This window comes from Bos grunniens, chromosome 27 (assembly GCF_055505025.1).
Source record: "Bos grunniens cultivar Pamir isolate PY7600 chromosome 27, Bosgru_T2T1.0, whole genome shotgun sequence".
Taxonomy (NCBI): Eukaryota; Metazoa; Chordata; class Mammalia; order Artiodactyla; family Bovidae; genus Bos; species Bos grunniens.
The window spans coordinates 40,160,672-40,184,243 of NC_141191.1; the positions used below are offsets into that span (position 1 = coordinate 40,160,672).

The 23,572-nt window shown below is 45.6% G+C and overlaps 1 protein-coding gene across 15 annotated transcripts in view; it reads left to right on the plus strand.

The window, feature by feature from the left end:
* Positions 1-23,572, plus strand: part of PSD3 (pleckstrin and Sec7 domain containing 3) — a 607,319-nt gene that overhangs the window by 172,669 nt on the left and 411,078 nt on the right. The window contains exon 1 of one of the 15 annotated variants that reach the window (XM_086380556.1): positions 8,998-9,163. The exons of 12 other annotated variants lie outside the window; for them this stretch is intronic. In XM_086380556.1, coding sequence (XP_086236682.1) covers positions 9,143-9,163 — 21 coding nt within the window. In that variant the 5' untranslated portion in view covers positions 8,998-9,142. Of the gene's footprint in view, positions 1-8,997; positions 9,164-23,572 lie in introns of those variants that run through there. 2 more of the 15 variants (XM_086380552.1, XM_086380550.1) reach the window with 2 other exon arrangements.

A 23,572-nucleotide genomic window follows, 5' to 3' on the forward strand; every position in this document is an offset into this window, starting at 1 on the left:
TTCTCCTCGGACAGTTCATTTCTGGCGTTAGACAAGAGCTCACTCCTGGGTCCCCCTTCCAGTGACAGCATCTTTGGGCCAAACTGGCTTGTCATTTATTCAATGCCTCCTATATGCCAAGCCCCGTGTGAGGCAGGGCTGTCCAACAGAACTCTGAGAGGGTGAAAATGTTCTAGGTCTGCTGTCTAACTATAGTGGTCAGGCTCAGAAACTGGGTTTTAATTAAGTGGAATTCCTTTCACATTTAAATGGCTACACATGGCTACTATTCATCAAATTGGACAGGACAGGAATGAGGAACAGGTCATATGAAATGTTGCAGTATTCCCAGTGCAGTTGTGGTGGGTTGGGCTAGGTGTGGATGGAGGAATTTTTCAGTTCTTTCTGTCCACAAGGGACCCATTCTTTCAGAATCATCACCCTGAAACATGTGAACCTACGATGGAGGTGATTGAAAGCTATATCCAGAGATACAATACGTAACGTATATACTTAAACGTCCATGTAAATATATGCACTCATGTATTTATAGCAAGAAAAAAAGGCTTTGACTTTCAAAGACTTCAACTCAAGAAGTGCAAGAATATGATAGGTAGAATGGGGATCTTTCTGTCTCAGGTTCTATACTGAGGTGTGAACGCATTAGATATGAAAGTGGATCAGAGTAGATGTGAAACAGACCTCCACCCCATGTGCAGAGTTCCCAGGAGATGGTTCTGGGATCCTGCCCCACAATCTTGGATCCCACAGTCAGATCAAAGCTATAAAAGGAAGTGAGTGTGAGGAGATTGGGCTTTCCTGGTAGCTCAGATAGTAAAGAGTCCGCCTGCCATGCAGGATACTCAGGTTCGATGCTTGGTTTGGAAAGATCCCTAGAGAAGAGCATGGCTACCCACCCCAGTATTCTTGCCTGGAGAATCCCATGGACAGAGGAGCCTGGCAGGCTACAGCCCCTGGGTTGCAGAGTTGGACACGACTGAGTGATTAACAGGAACGCTATGAAGAGACTGGGAGCAGATGGTGACTAGAGTTGTCACCTGCTTCTATTCCCCATTAGGGGAAGGTGGAAGGTTCTACTCTGTGACCCCAAGCCTAGTGAAGGGACTCCAAAGGGACCCACTGGAGAAATTTGAAACTGTCCCCTGTAGCTGGAAAGCGCTGAGGATGGTGGTCTCACTCAGACCGGAAAGCTCACGGAGACTGTGGTCCCCCGGGAAACTCGGTGTGAGGGAGAGCTGAGTGCTCTGGGGGCAGGGCGTGAGACCCCCTGATCTGTGGTTGGGGTTAGCTTGAGCTTCCAGAGTTGCTGAGCAGGGGCCATGAGTCTTCTCATGGACCAGACATGGTCCACGTGCGAGAGAGCTGGCATGGGGTCAGCCTTCTTGGGGTCTCTCCAATGGGGTGGCCTGGAGCATCTCAGGAAGAAGAAGAGGTGTTTTGGAGGTACCCAGAGCTGAAGAACAGGAGCAGAGCTTGTCACCCACTGTCTCCTTCCAGAGCATGCTTGCAGTTGAGCAGCAAAGAAGATCTGGTGCCAGGTGAAGTCTGGGCACTCTCGGACAGGACCCTTTAATTACTAAATCAACCCTGTGTCTAGAGTGAGCTGGACTATTTCTGGGCCTGCCAAGTTTTCATTTAATGGAAGAGAAGAGTGTCTCCCACCGAATGAAACAATTGTGGAGGACAGTTCTGGTCACACCAGGATGGAACTTATTCAACAACCTGGTTTTAATGTGAATATTGATTCCATTAGCTTTTCCTTGTTATAATTCCTAGAAGGTGTGGTTGGCAGTTCTTTTCTTTTGTAACAAAAATAAATTAATTACAAAATAACTAATAATTAATTTCTATCAGCCTGGAAACCTCTGTATGAATCAAGTATCTTTTTAGTGAATTCTAGAGGTAATTATTTTTGTACAAAAATAGCAAATATTAATTAACTAGGTCAGGTATAACAAATTAGCTTGAGACAAGGTGAGAAACTGCTAGAACTATAGGTATAAACACACTTTTACATTTTTCTTGAAAATGATGGAATGGGCATGGTGATAAAAAAGAGAAGTGTTGATTGCAGGGTGCAGGGCACGAAGACAGAGAAACTACTCATTGAAAACTTGAGAGGAAAAAGTGTCATGTAAAAATTACCTGAAAATATTCATTTGAAGAACATCTATTTGCTTTCCTCCTACTTTGTCAGCCTCCTTTGCTGGTTCTTAGTCATCTCTCTAATTTCTTAGCTTTGCATTGGACTCTCCTCTTTTCTCTCTACCAATCCACTCCTTTGGTAATCTCTTCCCGTTTCATGGATGTAGATACCATTTCTACTCTAACTTGCAAATCACTCCAGCACCAAGCTCTTCCCTGAATTCTGATCTCCTGCTGTTTATGCAGCACTGCTGCTTGGTTGTCAGTCTAAAAGGTGCCTGTAACTCACCCTGTCCAGAGCTGAGGGCTGACCTCCCCTGCCCAGTCCGGCTCCCCCTATAGTCTTCCCAGCTCACTTCACCAAATCCATCTTGAGCAGTTCCCTCCCAAATCCCTGTTGTCATCCTTGGCTCTCTTTCTCTTCCACCCTCCGTCTATCAACCAGTCCTGTCAGCCCAGCCTTCAAAAGATGACAGATTCTGAACATTTCTCATCACCTCCTCTGCTTCCACCCTGGCCTCTGCCACCCTCATCGACTTGAATTGTTGCGTTAGCTTCCTAATTCTTTTCCCTGTTTCCAATGCCCCATATAAGATAATTCTTCTTGTTGTTCAGTCGCTAAGTCGACTCTGCCTTTAGCGACCCTTTGCGACCCCATGGACTGCAGCACGCCAGGCTTCCCTGTCCTTCACTATCTCCCCGAGTTTGCTCAGATTCATGTACATTGACTCGATGATGCCGTCCAATCATCTCATCCTCTTTTGCCCCCTTCTCCTCCTGCCTTCAATCTTTCCCAGCATCAGGGTATTTAATGAGTTGGCTCTTTGTATCAGGTGGTAAAAGTATTGGAGCTTCAGCTTCTGCAGGCATGAGTCCTTCTAATGAATATTCAGAGTTGATTTCCTTTAGGATGGACTGGTTTATCTCCTTGCAGTCCAACGGACTCTCAAGAGTCTTCTTCAACACCACAGTTCGAAAGCATCAGTTCTTTGGCACTCAGCTTTCTTTACGGTCCAACGTGACTACTGGAAAAACCGTAGCTTTGACTATATGGACCTTTGTCGGCAAAGTGATGTCTCTGCTTTTTAAAACGCTGTCTTGGTTTGGTAATCCTGGTAAAACACAAGTCAGATTGCACTGCTCCTCTGCTCAAAAGCTTCCAAAGTCGGTTAAAAGCCTGGATCCTCACAGTGGCCCATGAGACCGCACACATCACACCTCCCACCACCACCTGTCACTCACACAGCAATTGGCGCACTGACATTGTTGCGGTGGTCTCTGCACTGGCAGTTTATCCCCCATCTACAAGGCTGGCACGCTGGCCCCCTTGTCCTCACTGAGACTTCCCTTTCTTAGCATGGATCGCCTTCCCCAAACACCCTTTGCAACCATTCACTCCCCACACCCATGGTGCTTACCCCTCGTTGCTCTTGCTTGTTTTATTGTTCTCTAAAATGCTTATCGCCATGTAATGTCCTATAAATATTAACTTACCTTACTTATTTTCTGTCTTTTTCAAACTCATGAGACTGTAAGCTCAGTGAGGACAGCAGTGTTTCATTTACTGCTAAAGTCCATCAACTATACCTAGTATAGTACACAGTAGATGTTCCAGAAATACTGGTCATATGAATGCATAAAGAGTAGCTGTCCATGAGAAAGACAATAAAAAATAAGCTGAAATGTTTGTGTTTCTTTATTTGTGTTTCTTCTTCTTCTTCTCAGGTATAGCTGACCTATTTGGATCCTGGGGAAAAGGTGAACTGGGTCCAGCCTGTGAGCTAACATTTCTGTGCAGGCACCACAGGGGGTCCATGTCACTTCCCCCTTGACTGTCCTCAGATTCCATGCTCTCTGAAACCACCAACACAGACAGACTGCATTTGTGTTCTTTGCTTCTTGTCTGCCAACCCTCTTATCCACCCAGCATCCATTCAGTATTTATTAGAGTCAAATGCTCGGTGAATTTTGCCCTAGACATACCCTCTTAGTTTTACCTTGGGCTACTAAAATTCAAGGACAACATGATTGTAGGTTGTGTATTTAAGATGAATATTTGTTGTGTATGTGTAATTGAATAGTACATAAATAACTGGATATTCTATCTTGGATAATGGCAAATTTCAACTCAAAAGTTATTCATTGAGCCTTTACTATGGACCAGACACAGTGCTAGAAACTAGGAATTTGACAGTAAACAAGATACTGTTCTTCAACCTAACATATCCGTTATAGGTATACAATTGATATATCATTAATGTGTAAGATGTCTTTTAGTTGAAAATACTTTAGAGGTTAGAGTTGTTTCTATATTTCAAATAAAAACCAAAAAAAAATGCATGTTCTAAGACTCTTTTATTGTTTGAGAATTCAAGTAATAGACAAGAGTGAACCATAGATCACAATGAAAAATTTTCTTTTGACATGAAATAACTGACATCTAGGAAATGAAAAAACAATAATATTAATAAAAATGGATTTAAGAGAACTTAATGTTAATCATTGCCTAAAAAACTTGAAATGTCCCCAAATCCTACAGTTCATATATGAAATAAATGTGAGATGTTTTCTTAAATTTGACAACATACTAAAATCGTGCATGTTATTTTCAGTAATGAATGTGAGACAGGAACTTTTAAAATGTAAAAGAAAAAAACCCCAACGATGTTTGATTAACTATGCTGGAGAAAATTCTTATTTTACCCATAGGAAATGTTGTTATAGGATTATTCTACTACTTCACACCCACTAGAATGGCTATAATCAAATACAGACAATAATCAGTGTTGGCTTAGGATGCGGACAACTTGGAACCCTCATACATGGAAATACGAGATGGTGCAGCCACTGTGATGCACAGCTTGGCACTAAAATTAAACAGAGTTATATATGACCTATGAATTCTACGCAAGAGAAATGAGAATATAACATCCATACAAAAACTTGCATAGGAGTGTTTATAGCAGCAGTGTTCATGAAAGCCAAAAAGTAGAACAACACAAATGTTCATCAGCTGATGGATGGGTAAATAAAATGTGGCCTAGCCTTACGGTGAAATATTATGTGGCAACAAAAGGAGTGAAGTTCTGATATATGCTGATCATGGATGAGCACTGAAAATGTTAGGCTAAGTGAAAGAAATCACTCCCGAAAAGACCACGTAGTGCATGATTCCATTTACATGAAAAGTCCAGAAAGATGCAAGTCCATACAGATAGAAAGAAGCTTAGTGGTTGTGTGGGGCTGAGGGGATTAAAAGAAAAGAGCAGTGACTGCTAAGCATATAGCATTCTTTCTGGGGTGATAAAATTTTTATAAAACGGATTGTGCAACTCTGTGAATATACTAAAACACATTGAACTGTACGGTCTAGGTGGGTGAGGTGTATGAGTTACATCTCAATGAAACTGCTAAAAAAAAGTCATTCCAAAGAAATGATCAAGAGTATGCAGCCAAAACACACGGGGGAAAAGTACTGCAAAGGTATTTTAGGAAGTTAATTAATAAAAATCTGTGATTTTTCTGGATTTGGTGGTGTGTGTGGAACTTGTCAAGTTTTAGAAATTTGCATTGAAGTTTGTTTCCATTCTAAATAGGTCTTCATTCTTGTACCAAGAAAAAAGAAAGAAAGAAAAAATATTATACAATCTGATACTTCAAACTGGTCTTCAGAAATAGTGGGGATTAACTGTATGCATGAATCATGCATGAGAGAATTTCAATTTCCTTTTCATTTCTTCTTTTGGCCTCCAGTAACTCATGCCTGGCCTGTTATCTTTTCTCTTTGCATAATACACCGCGGGGCTCATGGGCAGAGTTGGTGGAGGAAGACTGGGGTAACGACAGAGCAGCCCCCGCCTCTTTCCTGCTGCTCCCTGGCTGGGTGCCTCCTTCTACTTTTACAAGGTGGATGTTTGTGTATTCTGACAATGAACTTGAGCACAACTGTGAAACTTTGAGCTGGGTGCCTGGGATCTCTTGGGGCTAGAGTAGTGGAAATGGGAATTCATACTTTATTTCCAATCTTTCAAGAAGCCTAACAAAACATTTACACACAAAATACGGTCTGGCAAAATGAGAGGTCAACCTTTTTTTGATTTGCTTTGGACTTTATCAACTCAGAAGTGGCAACACTGGCTAATTTGTGCTGATCAGAATCTTCAACCATTATGTCTTTGATCATTTAAGGTGGGAGAAACGAATGATTATTTAATAGACGTGATCAGCTTTGTAAGTAAGATCTTAAAACATGTTGGATTCAGGCAGGAAAAAAGTTTCCTTTGTGATGACAATGTTTCTGTTGCTTAACTTTGGAAATGCCTCTTTTAAAATATAATTTCATTAATTATTTTAGGCTATGCTGGGTCTTCACTGCTGCATGGACTTTTCTCTAGTTGCGGAGCCGTGGTGTGCGGGCTTCTCATCGTGGTGGCTTCTGCCGTTGCAGAGCACAGTCCCCCAGGGCAAACGGGCTTCAGTAGCTGCAGAGGGAGGGCTCAGTAGTTGTGGCTCCTCAGCTTTAGAGAGCAGACTCAATAGCTGAGGCCCATGGGCTCAGTTGTTCCGCAGCACGGGGGCTCTTCCTGGATCAGTCAAACCCACATCTCCTGCATTGGCAGGTGGATTCTTTACCACTGAGCCACCAGGGATGCCCTGAAATGCCTTTCTTTAACATTTACCATGGACCAGGAACTTTACATAACTGGTCATGCTAATAATTCTTCATGTTATTATCACCCTCTTTCTATAATCGAGGAAACAGTCTCTGATTATGTGTCTATCCCCAGTTCCCTTAACTAGTAAATTCCTGCAAATCTATGTCTGCTCTGCCTTTTCTATGAAGTTATGTCTGTGTATAGTTGGCATGATTTTACATTCAGCTCAAAATGCTGACCTTCTTCCATTTATGAGTGTTGGTTGATTTTCCAGGTAAAGGCCACCAGGTCAGTGCTCATGCCCCAGGTAGCAACTGCATTTCTTACTTGGTTTTACATCTGATTGTTTGCCAACAAAATCATCAGACCTCGAGGTTCAAGGAAGGTGGGAGTTTATTGAGAATAGGCACACAGGTACTGTCTTCTTTGTGTCATTCTGTAAGAGGGGGGATCCATAAGGGAGAAATACGCCCAAGTAAGTGAAAGCGAAGTGAAAGCCGCTCAGTGGTGTCCAACTCTTTGCGACCCCATGGACTATACAGTCCATGGAATTCTCCAGGCCAGAATACTGGAGTCGATAGCCGTTCCCTTCTCCAGAGGATCTTCCCAACCCAGGGATCGAACCCAGGGATCGAACCCAGGTCTCCCGCATTACAGGCGGAACCTACACATCTGATCAAACTTCTTCCCTGGCAGGGGAGCGTGGACTAAGATCATTTTCAGACGCTGGAATGGATCTGTATAAATGCATGCACCCCCTCATTCTGGTTCCGCTGGTGAGTACCACTGGCTGACTGGTAGCTGTGGAAGAAGGGGCGAGGCACAGTAGGGGACGCAAGGGCCCCTTGCACCCTGACCTGGTGGGCGGGCTCCTCGGGCCACTAAAGAACCTGATCCTCCATGTCCACTCACAGCTTGGCCACCTTAGTCATTCCCGTGTCTTTGCGCATCTTCTACCACCGCAGAAGCCAGACTTTAAAGTCCTAGGACTCTTACGGAGCATGGAGCCGCCGGCCGCGCGGGGTTCTTATTCAGGAACTGAGCGCGGTATTTGCAGGTAACAGACCTCGCAAAGGGGTTTAGGTCCGCACCAAGCGGACCTTTCCCAGCGCGAGTCTCTGCCGCTCAAGGCTCGAGGGAAAGAGGAAAAGGGCCTCGGCCTGAGGCACTCCGGTAGGAAACTGCAGTTTAGGCCGGGATACCCCGGCAGGCTCCCATTCGGGGCGGCACGGCCCGTGGCCGGAGCGCGGGATCTGCCTCGAGGGACCGGACTCGGAAAGGGTCGGCGGGTCGCCGGCGAGCAACCCCCTACACTGACCCCCAAGGGCCCCGCCCGGCGGCTCCGACCCAAGGGAGCGCGTCGGCGCTAGACCCCGGACCGCGGGAGACGCCGCCCCCTTCGAGGCTCCTGACTGCAAACTCCGTCGGAAGCGCCGCTCGCTTTCCTCAGGGAGACGGCGAAGCAACAGGCAGGCTTCCGCTGGAGGCCGGCGACCGCGAGCGCCGCGCGGGACCCGGCCCGGCCCCCTCTCTTCCCGCTCCCGCTTTTCTCCCCCTTCCCCTCTTCTCTCCCCTTCTCTCCGAAAACCGCCTACCTCCCGGCACCCCATCCCTTCCCGCCACCCGCCGGGCTGCCCCTCCCGGGCCCCGCCCACCTCCCCGCACCCCTGTCCCTTCCCGTGCTGCCCCTGTCCCCGGGCCTGCCCCTCCCCCGCACTTCTCCGCCCCCGGCCTGCCCCTCCCCTTCCCGCGTCCTTGTGGGGCACGCCCCCACCTCCGGCGCCCCTCCCACCGTCGGCCCCACCCCTTCCCGCTGGCCCCTTCCCAACTATCTCCCCTCCCTCTCCTCCCCGGGGCCCCGCCCCCTCTCCTGCCCCCTCTCCCGCCCCGCCCCCTCCCCCCTTTCCTTCCCCGGTGCCACGCCCCCTCCCCACTATCTCCCCTCCCTCTCCTCCCCCAGGGCTCCGCCCCCTCCCCTCCCCCTGAGGACTCCTCCCCCTCCCCCGTCTCTCTCCCTCCCCTTCCCCTCCCCCTCCCGCGGCCCTCCCCCTTCTCCGGGCCCCGCCCCCGTCCTACTCTCCCATCCCCCTCTCCCCCCCGAGGGCCCCGCCCCCTCCACGCTCGCCCCTCCCTCTCCTCCCCCAGGGCCCCGCCCCTCCCCTTCCCTGCCCCTCCCCCGCCGTCCCCGGGCCGCTGACGGGCCTCAGCCTCCGCCAGGGAGCGCGCTCCTCGCCCGCAGCCCGCCGCCCGCCGGCGTCCCCGGAGCGCGACAAAGAGCGCGCCGGTCGCCCGCCCTCTCGCCGTGGCGCCCGCGGCTCCGGCGGCTCGGCGGGCGATGGGAGATGGAAGGAAGAGACGCCGCGGTGAGGCTCGATCCGGCGGGCGGGCGGGCGGCCGGCGGCCGTCGGGCCGGCTGTGCTTCGTGGCGACTGGGTCCCGGGTCCCGGGAACGGCTTCCTTTCTGCCCCTCTTTGTGAGGGGCCGGGAGGCTCGCTTGTGGGGTGGCGGCTCGGGGGCTTCACGCCGAGCCCCGCTCTCCAGCCGCGAGGCCGGGGCGGCGCGGGAAGCGGGAGGAGCCGGTCGGCGGAGCGCCGGGCGCTCCGGCTCGCCTGGGTTGCGGGTAGCCCAGCCGCGATCGGCGCGGGACGGGGGCGGGTTCCGAGCCTCGGAAGGCGTCGCGGCCCTCCGGTTTTCCTCGCCTTTAACTTTGCCCACGGGTTCATGCCCGGAGCTCCGGCAGATGATGCTGCGAGACGTGTAAAAACCAGGCACCGCTCGGAGGACGTGGGTTTAGAGTGCTGTCGGAGGGCCTGGTGGGTAAATGTGTTGTCTGTCGGTCCGCCTTCCACGGACACGGGGGTTTCCACGCCGGACTCACTCCTGAGTGGGTCCAGGCACTGGTGTAGGGAAGAGGAGGTCTGGAAAACGCCCCTCCTTGGGACGGATCCTGGCAGCACACGCTTCCATTCAAGAGCTGTACCTGGATATTGCAGAGCCTGGTAGCCCGGTGAGCGCGACTGGCTCTCTGCTGTCAGGGAGTTTGCTTTCTAGGACGGGAGGCTTGGGTGGAGATGTGAAGGAGGAAGGCGGAGGAAGGCTTGGTTCTGGGAGCCGAGGGCCTGGACGGCCTCTGCTGGCAGCTCTGGATGGACCTTGAAGGGGAGGGTCGGGTGGGGGCGAAAGGATGCTCCTCACAGGAGGAGAGCAAATGCGCTCTCTGGGCTTCTTTCAAGAAATACTGGACCATCCTTCCTTAGAGTATTCACAGATCAAGGGATATTCTTTTTAAAAGTCGTTGATTTCGTCCTCAGCACTAAGCGCAGCATGCTCAACAGAAACATCACAATCACAGTAAAGCAAAACAAATGAACACCTTCCCAGACAATTTTTAGAAGCTCTATTCTTCTGTATCTTTCTATATCCACTCACGAATCATATCAAAAATCTATGAGGCTGTTTGTGAGATACTTCATTAATATACACTTCGTACTAAATGGAGCAGAGTGGGTATGGTGAAAATTACTTAGACACGTGGCTTGTAGATTTTGTCACTGACATGATGAGTTTCAGCCTCTGTCTAGGGCACATCCTTTAACCTCTGGAACTGAAATTTCCTCCTGTGTAGGATAAGAGGATTGGGTAGATAGATGCTTTCTCAGAGCCTTCCAGCCCCAGCATTTTATGGTTTCATGCCTAAACATGTACATGCATTCCTTATTCAGTGATTTACTCTCAGCTTCACCTCTGAACATCTCTCAGTTATGTGAATCAACACTCATCCTGGTCATTAAATGGGGGAGATATTTTAAGGCGAAATTCCACAGTTGTATGTTGTTTTTAAAAATGCAAGTGTAAGAAGCTTTATTTGCAGATCTGACTGAGTGCTGGCTTTATAAAAAGTTTTGTTAACACTGTTCATTTCATTAATGACCAAAGAATAATACATGCTTTGTTATCCACGTTGTATTAAGGGGTTAAATTTTGCTTTTCATTAAATACCAGCCCTTATAAAAGTGAGATACCTTGGGAATTTGGAAATAAAAATAAGACAGTAAATTAGCTCATTGAAAAAGAAAAATTCAGAGAAACTTTCCATCAATGGCTCTATTCACTTTCTAAAACCTTGATATTTATCTGTTTGCTGACCGTGATGGAAAATATGAGTGGGATTTAGCCTGGCATTATATTAAAAAAACGCGTCTAAAGCATTACTCCTTTTAGAGTTGATTTCCCCGCCCCCACCCTCCCCAACCTTGGACATTCTGGAGTCATCTGACATCATTCATAAACTAAGACTCCAGTGTGGTAATGGATTAATCCCAGTCTTGGTTAAGAAGTGCCGAGGCAAAAACTGTGTGAATGTTAAAATATGTATGTACTTTGGCCTCCAGACTGGTTTGTTTGAGGTTTATCTGAGGTTTTGTTGTCATTTGGCAATTCTGAAAAGATTATTTCTTTGGATTTGGGTTGGGTTAGGAGAAGGCAATGGCACCCCACTCCAGTACTCCTGCCTGGAAAATCCCATGGACAGAGGAGCCTGGTAGGCTGCAGTCCATGGGGTCGCTAAGAGTCAGACACGACTGAGCGACTTCACTTTCACTTTTCACTTTCATGCATTGGAGGAGGAAATGGCAACCCACTCCAGTGTTCTTGCCTAGAGAATCCCAGGGACGGCAGGGCCTGGTGGGCTGCCGTCTATGGGGTCGCACAGAGTCGGACATGACTGAATCGACTTAGCAGCAGCAGCAGCAGCAGCAGGAGATGAGTAATGGATGGTGATCCTCAATTTTTTAGAAATGAATTCAGACATGACTGAAGTTTAGACAGTCTGAGAAATAATCTAGTGATCAGGAGGTGACCAAAGCCCCCTCACCTGAACATGTGATTCAGGCTCATAGACCTTGGGGTCCAGTCTCACGTCCCGTCACTGCTGCTTCTGTGGTTCTCAGCATTTAGGACTCCCCCTGTGTAGTCATGGAAACCCATTCCAGTATTCTTGCCTGGGGAATCCCACGGTCAGAGCAGTCTGGTGGGCGACAGTCCGTAGCATTGCAAAGAGTCGGACACAACTGACTCGACTTAGCAGACACGCACCGTGCAGTTGTGATCAGGCAGAGAGGTCCTTGGCTTCCCTTTGCCATAAGTGGAGGCGTTTCCATGTTGACTACTGCCACTCAGCTCTTCTGGAGTTCTTTCACAGTTAAATCAGCTGAACCTTAGTGTCGGGTGGTGCACGATCCAGAGGAAATGGCCAAAGCATTTGTTCCGGGCGTCCCTGCCTGGACAGCTTGTGTGTTTTGTGGTGTTCTTTGCAGTTTCAGTTTGCTATAACCAGTGTTTTCTCTTGGCAAAACTCTATTAGCCTTTGTCTTGCTTCATTCCGTATTCCAAGGCCAAATTTGCCTGTTACTCCAGGTGTTTCTTGACTTCCTACTTTTGCATTCCAGTCCCCTATAATGAAAAGGACATCTTTTTTTGGGTGTTAGTTCTAAAAGGTCTTGTAGGTCTTTATAGAACCATTCAACTTCAGCTTCTTCAGCGTTACTGGTTGGGGCATAGACTTGGATTACCGTGATATTGAATGGTTTGCCTTGGAAACGAACAGAGATCATTCTGTCATTTTTGAGATTGCATCCAAGTACTGCATTTCGGACTCTTTGGTTGACCATGATGGCTACTCCATTTCTTCTAAGGGATTCCTGCCCTAGTAGTAGATATAATAGTCATCTGAGTTAAATTCACCCATTCCAGTCCATTTTAGTTCGCTGGTTCCTAGAATGTTGACGTTCACTCTTGCCATCTCCTGTTTGACCACTTCCAATTTGCCTTGATTCATGGACTTAACATTCCAGGTTCCTATCCAATATTGCTCTTCACAGCGTCAGACCTTGCTTCTATCACTGGTCACATCCACAACTGGGTATTGTTTTTGCTTTGGCTCCATCCCTTCATTCTTTCTGAAGTTATTTCTCCACTGATTCCCAGTAGCATATTGGGCACCTACTGACCTGGGGAGTTCCTCTTTCAGTATTCTATCATTGCCGGGAGAAATATCAATAACCTCAGATATGCAGATGACACCACCCTTATGGCAGAAAGTGAAGAGGAACTCAAAAGCCTCTTGATGAAAGTGAAAGAGGAGAGTGAAAAGGTTGGCTTAAAGCTCAACATTCAGAAAACGAAGATTATGGCATCTGGTCCCATCACTTCATGGGAAATAGATGGGGAAACAGTGGAAACAGTGTCAGACTTTATTTTTTGGGGGCTCCAAAATCACTGCAGATGGTGACTGCAGCCATGAAATTAAAAGACACTTATTCCTTGGAAGGAAAGTTATGACCAACCTAGATAGCATATTCAAAAGCAGAGACATTACTTTGCCAACAAAGGTCCGTCTAGTCAAGGCTATGGTTTTTCCAGTGCTCATGTATGGATGTGAGAGTTGGACTGTGAAGAAAGCTGAGCGCTGAAGAATTGATGCTTTTGAACTGTGGTGTTGGAGAAGACTCCTGAGAGTCCCTTGGACTGCAAGGAGATCCAACCAGTCCATTCTGAAGGAGATCAGCCCTGGGTGTTCTTTGGAAGGAATGATGCTAAAGCTGAAACTCCAGTACTTTGGCCACCTCATGCGAAGAATTGACTCATTGGAAAAGACTCTGATGCTGGGAAGGATTGGGGGCAGAGGAAGAGGGGACAACAGAGGATGAGATAGCTGGATGGCATCACTAACTTGATGGACGTGAGTCTGAGTGAGCTCCGGGAGTTGGTGATGGACAGGGAGGCCTGGCGTGCTGCAATTCATGGGGTCACAAAGAGTTGGACACAACTGAGCGACTGAACTGAACTGAACTTGCAGTTTCAGAGATTTGCTGGAAAGAATTTTAGCAGTAGCATTATTTTTTTGTGAGTGTGTGTCCCTTTGTACCTTTCCGTGTTTCTGAGTTATGTGTCCATCTTCCAAAGACATTTTTCACACACTCCAATTTAAATAGTGTTGGTTGTAGTGGTTGCAGCGGTAATGTGAATGGCTGTTGCACTTTGCAGAATGGGGTAGTGGGGAGAGGGGAGAGGAAAGATACTTCCAGCATGTAGTGAAGTTACTCTTAAGCTCATTTACTGGATTCCCATGCCTCATTCGAAAACAAGGCAATAACTCCCAACGCTAATAATGAATCTTTGCTTCTGCTATCTTATTTGTGTAAAACAGCACGTGTCCCTGCAGTCCTTGTTTTCCACTGTGCCCAGAAGGTCAACTAACTGGGGCCTTGTTGGCGCCAGTGGACAGAATTTTGTTGACACTCCAGGACACAGAGGTGGTGGGGTGCTTTCTCTTTTGGGGACATCTGTGATGTAAGGAAGGGAGTCACCAGCTTCTCTCCCCTGCCTCCGTGGGAGCACCAGGCCGTGGCCGTGGCTGACCACTCATTTCTCCTGGCTCGTTTAACTGGGAACAGCCATCTATTATTAATAGTTTGAAACTCGCTTTTCTCTGGTCATAGACCAGTAGATAAGTCAGAATAGTTTGTACATGTTGATGGACATTGTGGGAAGTTTATCTTTGAGGTTAGGGTAAGTGGAAGAATGAACACTTTGACCTGAGCTGAAGGCTTTTTTCTTACATAGTAGTTTCAGATCGGAGAAGGAAATGGCAACCCACTCCAGTGTTCTTGCCTGGAGAATCCCAGGGATGGGGGAGCCTGGTGGCTGCCGTCTCTGGGGTCACACAGAGTCGGACATGACTGAAGTGACTTAGCACTAGCAGCAGTTTCAGATAGGTTGTCTGAGAAGCAGCATTTTCCTTTAAGTTTCAAATGATGGCCTGACTTTTGGGAAAATGCTTATTTTATGTGATATTTTCAAGCATGATACATTGTTACAATCACAGCTAAAGTTTATTGAGATCTAGTTGCTGTTTTAACACAGGTTACCTCTAGTCCCCATTACAGCCCCGTGTGGTCAGTACTGTCATTACTTCCAGTCTGAAGTCTGGAGAAGTTACTTAACACAGCTAAATAAGCCACAGAGCTGAGATTTAAACTTGGCATTCGAGTGTTCTTAACCACCACTCTGCTTCTATGTCCTCAAAGTTAGCATTGTGTGTTGCAGGATTTTGGCTCTCGTATTTAGATTCTCTGGGTCTTGGAATCTGAAATTGGATGACTAATTTGTCAGCAAGCATTATTTTATATGTCTATTGGCTTAAATGGTGGGAGCGGGATTGTTGTTTGGCTCAAGAGATGGAAACTGTGTATTTTTCCTTCAAAAATGCAGTGTCTAAAAGGATACTAAAGGGATTATGTAAGGAATTCCATATAGTTATAAGTACTTAATTGGAATTCAAATAAAGCAGATTCACCATTTGAAACTGAATGTAAAGCTCGCCCATTTTGACTTACAGTTACGTCACACAGTAGAAGTGACCTAGAGTTTTCTATATGTGTGAGGATCAGTCTGCTTTCCTTGTTTTTTTTCCTTCTAGGGAGCTGGGATTTAGGTTGTTGGGAGAGGGGTCTGAAACAATAGGAGGACGGTGAGGGGCTGAGCCGAGGGCAGTCATAAGAAGATCACGTGGCAGTTGCTCCCCCATTCTCTTGCCTTCTGTTCCCAGACCTCTGCTGAGAAAAAGCGACTTATAGAAATGAAGCTGGTTCTTCCTATGGCTCTTCAGTCTGTGGACAATTAAAGTGGAAACATTTAAATAGACGGAGCTGTAGTTTTTTTTGTTTGGCCTTCCCATGATTATTGGTTAAGGAACAGTGGAACTGCTTTTCTCTGCATATGATAACTTACAGGCTGTTTTGAATTTCATTTTTCAACAACTCTTACTTTCCAAGAAGTTATTTGGTAAGCACAGTAGCGTGGATTGAGTCACAGGACTCTGACGGAAGGGGAAATCTGGGCGTAACAGTCAGTGGCACAGACGATGTAATTGGACGATTGCTGCCTTTCTGATTATGTTATTTTCTAGCAAAATTATATTGGGAAATGGCATCAGGTTGTGTGACCTTCCGGAGCATGGTCTCCGACCGGACCTGCGTGCCTCTAAAAGGCACAAGTAGTGTGTGTTTGAAGAAGCAACATGTGTCCTTGGGTCTGAAACTTTTCACTTGAATAGCAAAGTTCCCTTTGGACAGATGTTTATGCTTTTCAGCTTCATTTCTTTGCTTCTTCTTCTTTTTTTAAATGTTTTGGTCTTTTTGGCCACGGGGTGTGTGGGATCTCAGCCCCCTGACCAGGGATCAAATCCACACCTCTTGCATTGGAAGGCCAAGTCTTAACCACTGGACCACCGGGGCATCCCTCAGCTTCATTTCTATTGACTCCAAAGGGTCCATGAGCTGCTATCCCATCTCCTGATGCTTATTTCTCCCCATGCAAGTCTTCCATGGAGGGAAAAAAATTCCATTGTTTTCCACGAGCATCTGTAAGTATATTATGGCAGAAACCGAAGTATAGATATTAATATGCTGTTCAGTCATTCATTCATGCAGCAGATATCAAGTATTGATACTTACCATGTGCCAAGCTCTTTGTTGGGCTCCAAAAAGCCTTGTCTACTGACCACTCAGAAAACCTGCCAAGAACATTTAGAGGTTAACCAGGGCCATATTTCTGAGTGTCAAACCTCACAGCCTGTAAATATTGAAGCTACTGTATTTAAGAACTCTTTCATAGAATCCCCTTAGAATCAGTGAGTTGCCTCCCAGTCAGTATTGCTCAGCACGGCTTTATATTCGTTTATATCCGTGCCGCCTCATGTGGCAGTCAGTAGCTGCGTGTCGCCACCGAGAGCATTTGCAATTTGGCTAGTGAGATTTAGGAACTGAATTTTAAATTTTATTGAATTTCCGTGAACTTAAGTAGCCTCCTGTGACTCGTGGCTAATGTATTGGGGCAGCAGCTGTAGAGCAGAAATGCTTTACGTGGTGGCAGTGGTGGTCCTGGTCCTGGGCAGGCATCTCCCACTGGGCCATCTGGTTGCTTATGGTATGTTTACTGACTGGGCTTTGCTAAGCTTCTACTTCTGTACATGTTTACGCCATCATGTCTGATGGGTCCCAGAGCAGGGAGAGGATACAGAGGCATGGGATTTTAATGGAAATGAAAGTGAAGACAGAATCACTGCAAGTGAGAAGAAGAATGTATTCAACAGGCGGAAAAAAAAAAAAAAAGAATACTTTGTGTAACAGGTAGCCTCAGCAAGATGGAGGAAAAGTTTTTGATAAAACAGAAAAATGAGTGCCTGGCTGAGATTCACTATTATATACATTCAAAAGCTGGCTGTGAGTTGTTTGAGAACGTAACAGAGATCCTAAGAGCACTGCCGTTGACCTCTTCGTTGCAAGCTGTGGATAGCTGCATAGCTCCCAGACGCCCTTGAACCTGCATAGCATCACAGTCCGTCTCCAGGTGGGGAGTGCTGAATATCCAAGTGGCTAAGGCCTTTCCTGGGACCCCAAAGCTATTCTGAGGTCCAGTAGATTTTTGAAGTAGATAAAGCTGAGTAGGAGAGAGTCTTGTACAGCATGGCAAGGGGTGTGCCTAGTTTTAAAGCTGCATTGTTAGTAGAGGTGTTTCAGACCACAGACTAGAGGGAAAAAACCTTACTTTTTTTTTATCCCCAAACACTTTTCAGTCTGGAAGGTAAATAGCCACATTTATAGACACTGGGGTTTCTCCGGGGTCAGGCATGTGGGAGGTAGCCTTGAGTATAATAGCAGGTGTGAACTCATGAGAGGATTCTCAAGGTTAGGCTTCTGTTGGAATACATGATTATTTTGAGTTTTCTAACTTGTGGTGAAAGCACAGTGATATCAAGGCATAACATTGCAAAAATGTGGGGATAGGAGGAGGAGAAAGAATAACATACTTGCCAGACACTGTGTGAAGCGGGGTGTGTGTTTGTGTGTCTGTGTATGTGAATTTACATCTTCTTATATATTCTTTACAATATTGCAAGCTAGGTAGTATCCCCATTTTCAGAGGATGCATTTGAGGCTCATGGAGGTTAAATGGGATTCTTTTTTTAAAGCAATTGTACTGAGATAAAATTCACATGCCACACAACTCGTCCATCTAAAGTATATGTTCCCTGATTTTCAGGACCTTCACAGAGTTGTGCGTTCATCCTCTTAGTGGACTTTAGAGTACAGTAATCACCCCGAACAAACTTGGGATCCATTAGCTGTTGCCCCGTAATCTTGCTGGTGCCCCATCCCCTGACCCAGGGATCGCTGTCCTATTTTCTGTCGTATGGCTCTGCCTTCTGTGCACATATCACACGCACAGAACCACACAACATGTGGCTGTTTGTGACTGGCTTCTTTCATTTAGCAAAACGTTTTTCAGTGCTCAGCCGTGCTGTAGCATGTATCAGTACTTCTTTCCTTTTTATTGCTGAGTGATATTCAAATGAATAGCCAGAACATGTTTTATTTATTTATCAGATAGTGGTCCCTCCCCTCCTTTGGCTTTTAGGAATAATGTTGCTGTGAACATTCACATACAAGTTTTTGTGGGGATGTATGCTTCCATTTCTGTGGGCTGTGTAGCTAGGAGTGAACTTGCTGGGTCGTATTGTGACTCTGTGTTTGACCCTTGGAGGAGTCACCAAACTGTTTTTCATGAGGGCTGCACCACTTTACATCTCTATCAGCAGACTCCTAGAATCCCCCTTTCTCCACACGTGTTATTTCCTGTCTTTCTGACGTTAGCCATCTTAGTGGGTATTAAGTGGTATTTCCTCATGTTTTATTTCCCTAATGTTATTGAGCATCTTTTCATATGCTTTTTGGCCATTTGTGTATCTTTCTTTGAAAAAATGTCTATTCTGATCCTTTGCCCTTTAAAAAATTGGTTTGTCTTTTTTTTTTTTTTTTTCATTAAATGGCTTTTATTTTTTTATTTTTTTTCAAATTTTATTTTATTTTTAAATTTTACATAATTGTATTAGTTTTGCCAAATATCAAAATGAATCCGCCACAGGTATACATGTGTTCCCCATCCTGAACCCTCCTCCCTCTTCCCTCCCCATACCATCCCTCTGGGTCGTCCCAGTGCACTAGCCCCAAGCATCCAGTATCGTGCATCGAACCTGGACTGGCAACTCGTTTCTTACATGATATTTTACATGTTTCAATGCCATTCTCCCAAATCTTCCCACCCTCTCCCTCTCCCACAGGGTCCATAACACTGTTCTATACATCAGTGTCTCTTTTTTTATTATTAAATTGTAAAAAAGTTCTTCATATATTCTGGACGCAAGTCTCTTGTCAGGTATATGCTTTGCAAATATCTCCCCCCATTCTGAGGGCTGTCTTTTTGTTTTCTTGTTCCTGTCCTTTGAAGGAAGTGAGTTCTTTATCTTAAGCTTGGGTAGGCCTAACACACTTCTAGGTCCTCGCGTATTTGCTGCAGTCCGTCAACACACTAACTTGTAAAGTGATTTGTGTAACGAGTATCATTCTTTTGGACTTCTGGTTGGAAAAAGGGATGGATTTAACTTTTGTCTGAGCTACTTAAGGGAAAAGTAAAGCTCAGGATTTGAGACCTTTATGTGTCTTGAAAGGAAATTTTGGAAGTCAGTTCTTTGGAGTCTTTTATGTGCAGAAAATGGTGCTTTCCTCTTGGATTAGAGAATTGCTTGAAAGGAAAAGGACAGTCTGCCTAGAAGACTGCTCTTGGTCTTTTTGGGTCCTGTCATTTTATGGTCTGAATAGTGGTTCCCAAACTCGCCTATCACAAGAGTCCCCCGGTTTTAGATTCTTAGGGCTGCCTGCAGGTCTGGTCCCTTAGTTCTGAGGCGTCCCTTTTCATAACCACCCCAGGTGATTAAGATCGGGACACTTGAGAAACTCTGATTTAAGCTGGTGATAATCAGGGCCTTTTAGTGGTTGCCCCTAGAACTTAATTAGACTCTTCAACGGGTGTGGTCCCTGGTGGCAAACATCCCTCACTGAGGGTGATTCTGGAAGAGCTGATCCAGCCTGTCTGACTGCTTTGCTTGCAGAACTACTGATCTTGATCCAGCGCAACCCACATTGTCTTCCCTTCCTCTCTCAGAGTAGAGATGGTTCCACTATCAAAATTCAAACTAGCTTCACAGACACTTTCAAGTCATAGGGTTGCCACCACCTTCCCCTTTTCCTCCCCTTTAAGATGTGTTCCCATTTCCTTACCACTGCTGAATCCCTAGCGGCCTTCTATAGCCATACAGATCTCTGTAAAACCCAGGGGGAGAAAAAGTCATGGAAAGAAAAATAGATCAAAGTTTGTTGTTGTTTAGTCGCTAACTCGTGTCCAGCTCTTTTGTGACCCCATGGCTAGGCTCCTCTGTCCATGGGATTCTCCAGGCAAGAATACTGGAATAGGCTGCCATGCCCTCCAGGGGATCTTCCCAACCCAGGGATCGAACCTGCGTCTCTTGCTTGGCAGGCGGATTCTTTACCACTGAGCCACCTGGGAAGCCCTAGATCAAATTTTACATAATCATTACTTACACTTCGCTTGTTTTGCATGGGTGGTCAGGGGCTCCTAAAGGATTTGATGACTGTGAGGTTGGGCTAGCTCTAATAAAACACAGCATAATATTCTAAAGCTGGGGAGACTCACATGCCTAGGTCACTAAGTGAGAGGCAGGTTGTGGTTAGACTGTGGCCTCAGTAATGCTTGAGCAGAGCTTAGAGCCTGTGGAAAAGCAGTAAGTGGACAATAAATGTGACCTGGATGGTAGGTTATAGTGTCCTTACCTGGGCACGAGGTGGAGGTGGAATTATCTTCGTTCTTAAAATCACACAGGTGTTAAATGGTAAAACTGGTCTTTCTTGTTCCCTATACTGTGATTGCCTGTAGATAACGCAGTGTGGCAGCCAGGAGGAAAATTCTGGCACTTTGAATGGTGCTTTGGCCCATGGTAGTCATTCTATAAATGTTTGTTCAATGAATGAGTTAAACACCACAGGCGATTGAATTGCTAAGCCTAAGAACCTTTCAGGAATGTATGGACAGAAGAGGTGCTCTGATACTGACCCTGGTCACGTGGTGGAGTAGAATTTCCAGAGTTGGCAGGTTTCTGACCTGATCGTCGTTTGCTTTGCTGTGTGGTCTTGTTGCAGCTCCTGCTTTGGGTAGATGGAATTTTTCCCACTTTGCTGACAGCGTTCATGGGCTGCACTTAGTGCTCCAGGTGTGACTTTTATGACAGTTTCTTGTAAATAACAGCCTAGGGCACAGAAAATAAGAGCAGTGTGTAACTGAATTTCCTTACACAGGTCTTTCCCTTTTGGCAGACACGTTTGATAGAAGTAGATTAAAGGTGTGGACTCGGTCTGTGTGGTGCAGTTATTAACGGTCTCAGGGACCTGATTTATTCACTCTTTTGATTTCATCATATTTGTTTTTCATTCTTGACTCATTTCTTCCTACCTTCCTTGTGTGGCTTATATGTCAGTTGACTGTCTTCTGTATTGATGAGTTCTATTTGGGGAAAAGAAATCTAATAAAACACAGCATAATATTCTAAAGCTGGAGCTTAAGTAAAGATGTATTTACTTTAAAAATACTTACATATTTTAATTGAATTTTATTAGTATATAAAGATATTTATATATTTAAAAGAATTTGATAGCTTCAGAGTAGTTAAGGTCTATATTTTAGAAACTCTACTAAAATAAATATATCTGTGATTAGTTAGAAAATATTTTAATTTATAATATCATTATATATCAAAAGAGTTCACAGGTCGATTAACAGGATAATAGTAATAATTTCTTGGTATGCATGCTTGCTAAGTTGCTTCAGTCGTGTCCAATTCTGTGTGACACTGTGGACTGTAGCCTCCCAGGCTCCTCTGTCCATGGGATTCTGCAGGTAAGAATATTGGAGTGGGTTGCCATGCCTTTCTCCAGGGAATCCTCCCAACCCAGGGATCAACCCAGCGTCTTTTATGTCTCCTGCATTGGCTGGCTGGTATTTACCACTAGCACCACCTGGGAAGCCCTATTCCTCTATTTAAAAATAAACGACTTTTTGGTAGAATTCTCTTATGGTCATTGAATGTCTTATTTCTAAAGCTTTTTAGAAATTTAGCTTTTGTGGAAACAACTCTTTCTTGTTATAAACATATATAATTGCTTTGCTGCTGCTGCTGCTAAGTCGCTTCAGTCGTGTCCGACTCTGTGTGACCCCATGGACGGCAGCCCACCAGGCTCCCCTGTCCCTGGGATTCTCCAGGCAAGAACACTGGAGTGGGTTGCCATTTCCTTCTCCAATGAGTGACAGTGAAAAGTGAAAGTGAAGTCACTCAGTCGTGCCTGACTCTTAGCGACCCCATGGACTGCAGCCCACGAAACTCCTCCATCCATGGGATTTTCCAGGCAAGAGTACTTCAGTGGGGTGCCATTGCCGTCTCTTTACGTACTATTTAATTAGATTACACGATATTGGCATAAATCAATTTGGTTCAATTCAGTTCAGTTGCTTAGTTGCGTCTGACTCTGTGACCCCATGGCCTGCAGCACACCAGGCTTCCTTGTCCATCACCAACTCCAACAGTCTTCTCCAATACCACAGTTCAAAAGCATCAATTCTTTGGTGCTCAGCTTTCTTTATGGTCTAACTGTCACATCCATACATGACCACTGGAAAAACCATAGCTTTGACTAGATGGACCTTTGTCAGCAAAGTAATGTCTCTGCTTTTTAATATGCTTCCAAATCAGTTTGGAAACAAACACAGTTGATTCCTGGTAACCATCAGCTCAGTGATGGGAGCAGAATTTCAGGAGCTTGCCAAAGCCTCAGTCACTAAGCCTGAGCACCGAGTTATGACGGGTTTCATCAGGGATGTTTTACAGGTGCCTGGGCATCTCAGAGGTGTCTAAGTACAGGGTGGGGAGAGCCTCAGCTGTATATGTAAGTTTAGAAACAAAGGCAGACCTGATGGAGGATGTGAGGATTGATTAGGAAGAGAAATTAGGATACTCTCCATTTGTTTTAGACTCACTTTTGACTTTTATCGGCCTCATACAACTTCTATTTGTATACAGACTTACTAAACTCATGAATAATTTATTTCTGCATCTAAATTTTTTTGAAATATTTTTTTCCTTTTACCCGGAAGAAACTTTTAAGTACTTTAAAACTGTGGTTTATAAAAATATGACCCACCAGTATCTATCTATTAAGTGACGCATTATCAAAGTATGGGCTTCCTTGGTGGTTCATACAGTAAAGAGTCTGCCTACAATATGGGAGATATGGGTTTGATCCCTGGGTCGGGAAGATTCCCTGGAGAAGGAAATGGCAACCCACTCCAGTATTCCTGCCTGGGAAATCCCATGGACAGAGGAGCTTGGCAGGCTACAATTCATGAGGTTGCAAAGAGTCAGACACGACTGAGCAATTAACACATTACTGAAGTACAATATAATAACAGCACATTTCTGTCTCATACCCAAGTACAGAGGTTCACTGAAAACAGGTTACACCCAGATTTTATACATCATTAAAACATTAAGTGCCTTATACTTTGTGTCATAGTTTCTCTGTTACTTAAATCAAAGTCCATTACATTGGCCTGGTGACTTTCACCTGCTTCGGGAAGGGTGTACACGTTGAGACCCATCTTTCAGTGTGTTCTGGTGAAGTAAGAGGTAGAGTTTGTATATGAGAGTGTTTTAGAATATCTCTTGGTTTAGAGAACTGTTTCTTTGCAGTTATTCGGGTTTTCTATGAGGTTAATTTAATTATCAAGTCTCGGCAGCTTTTTTTTTT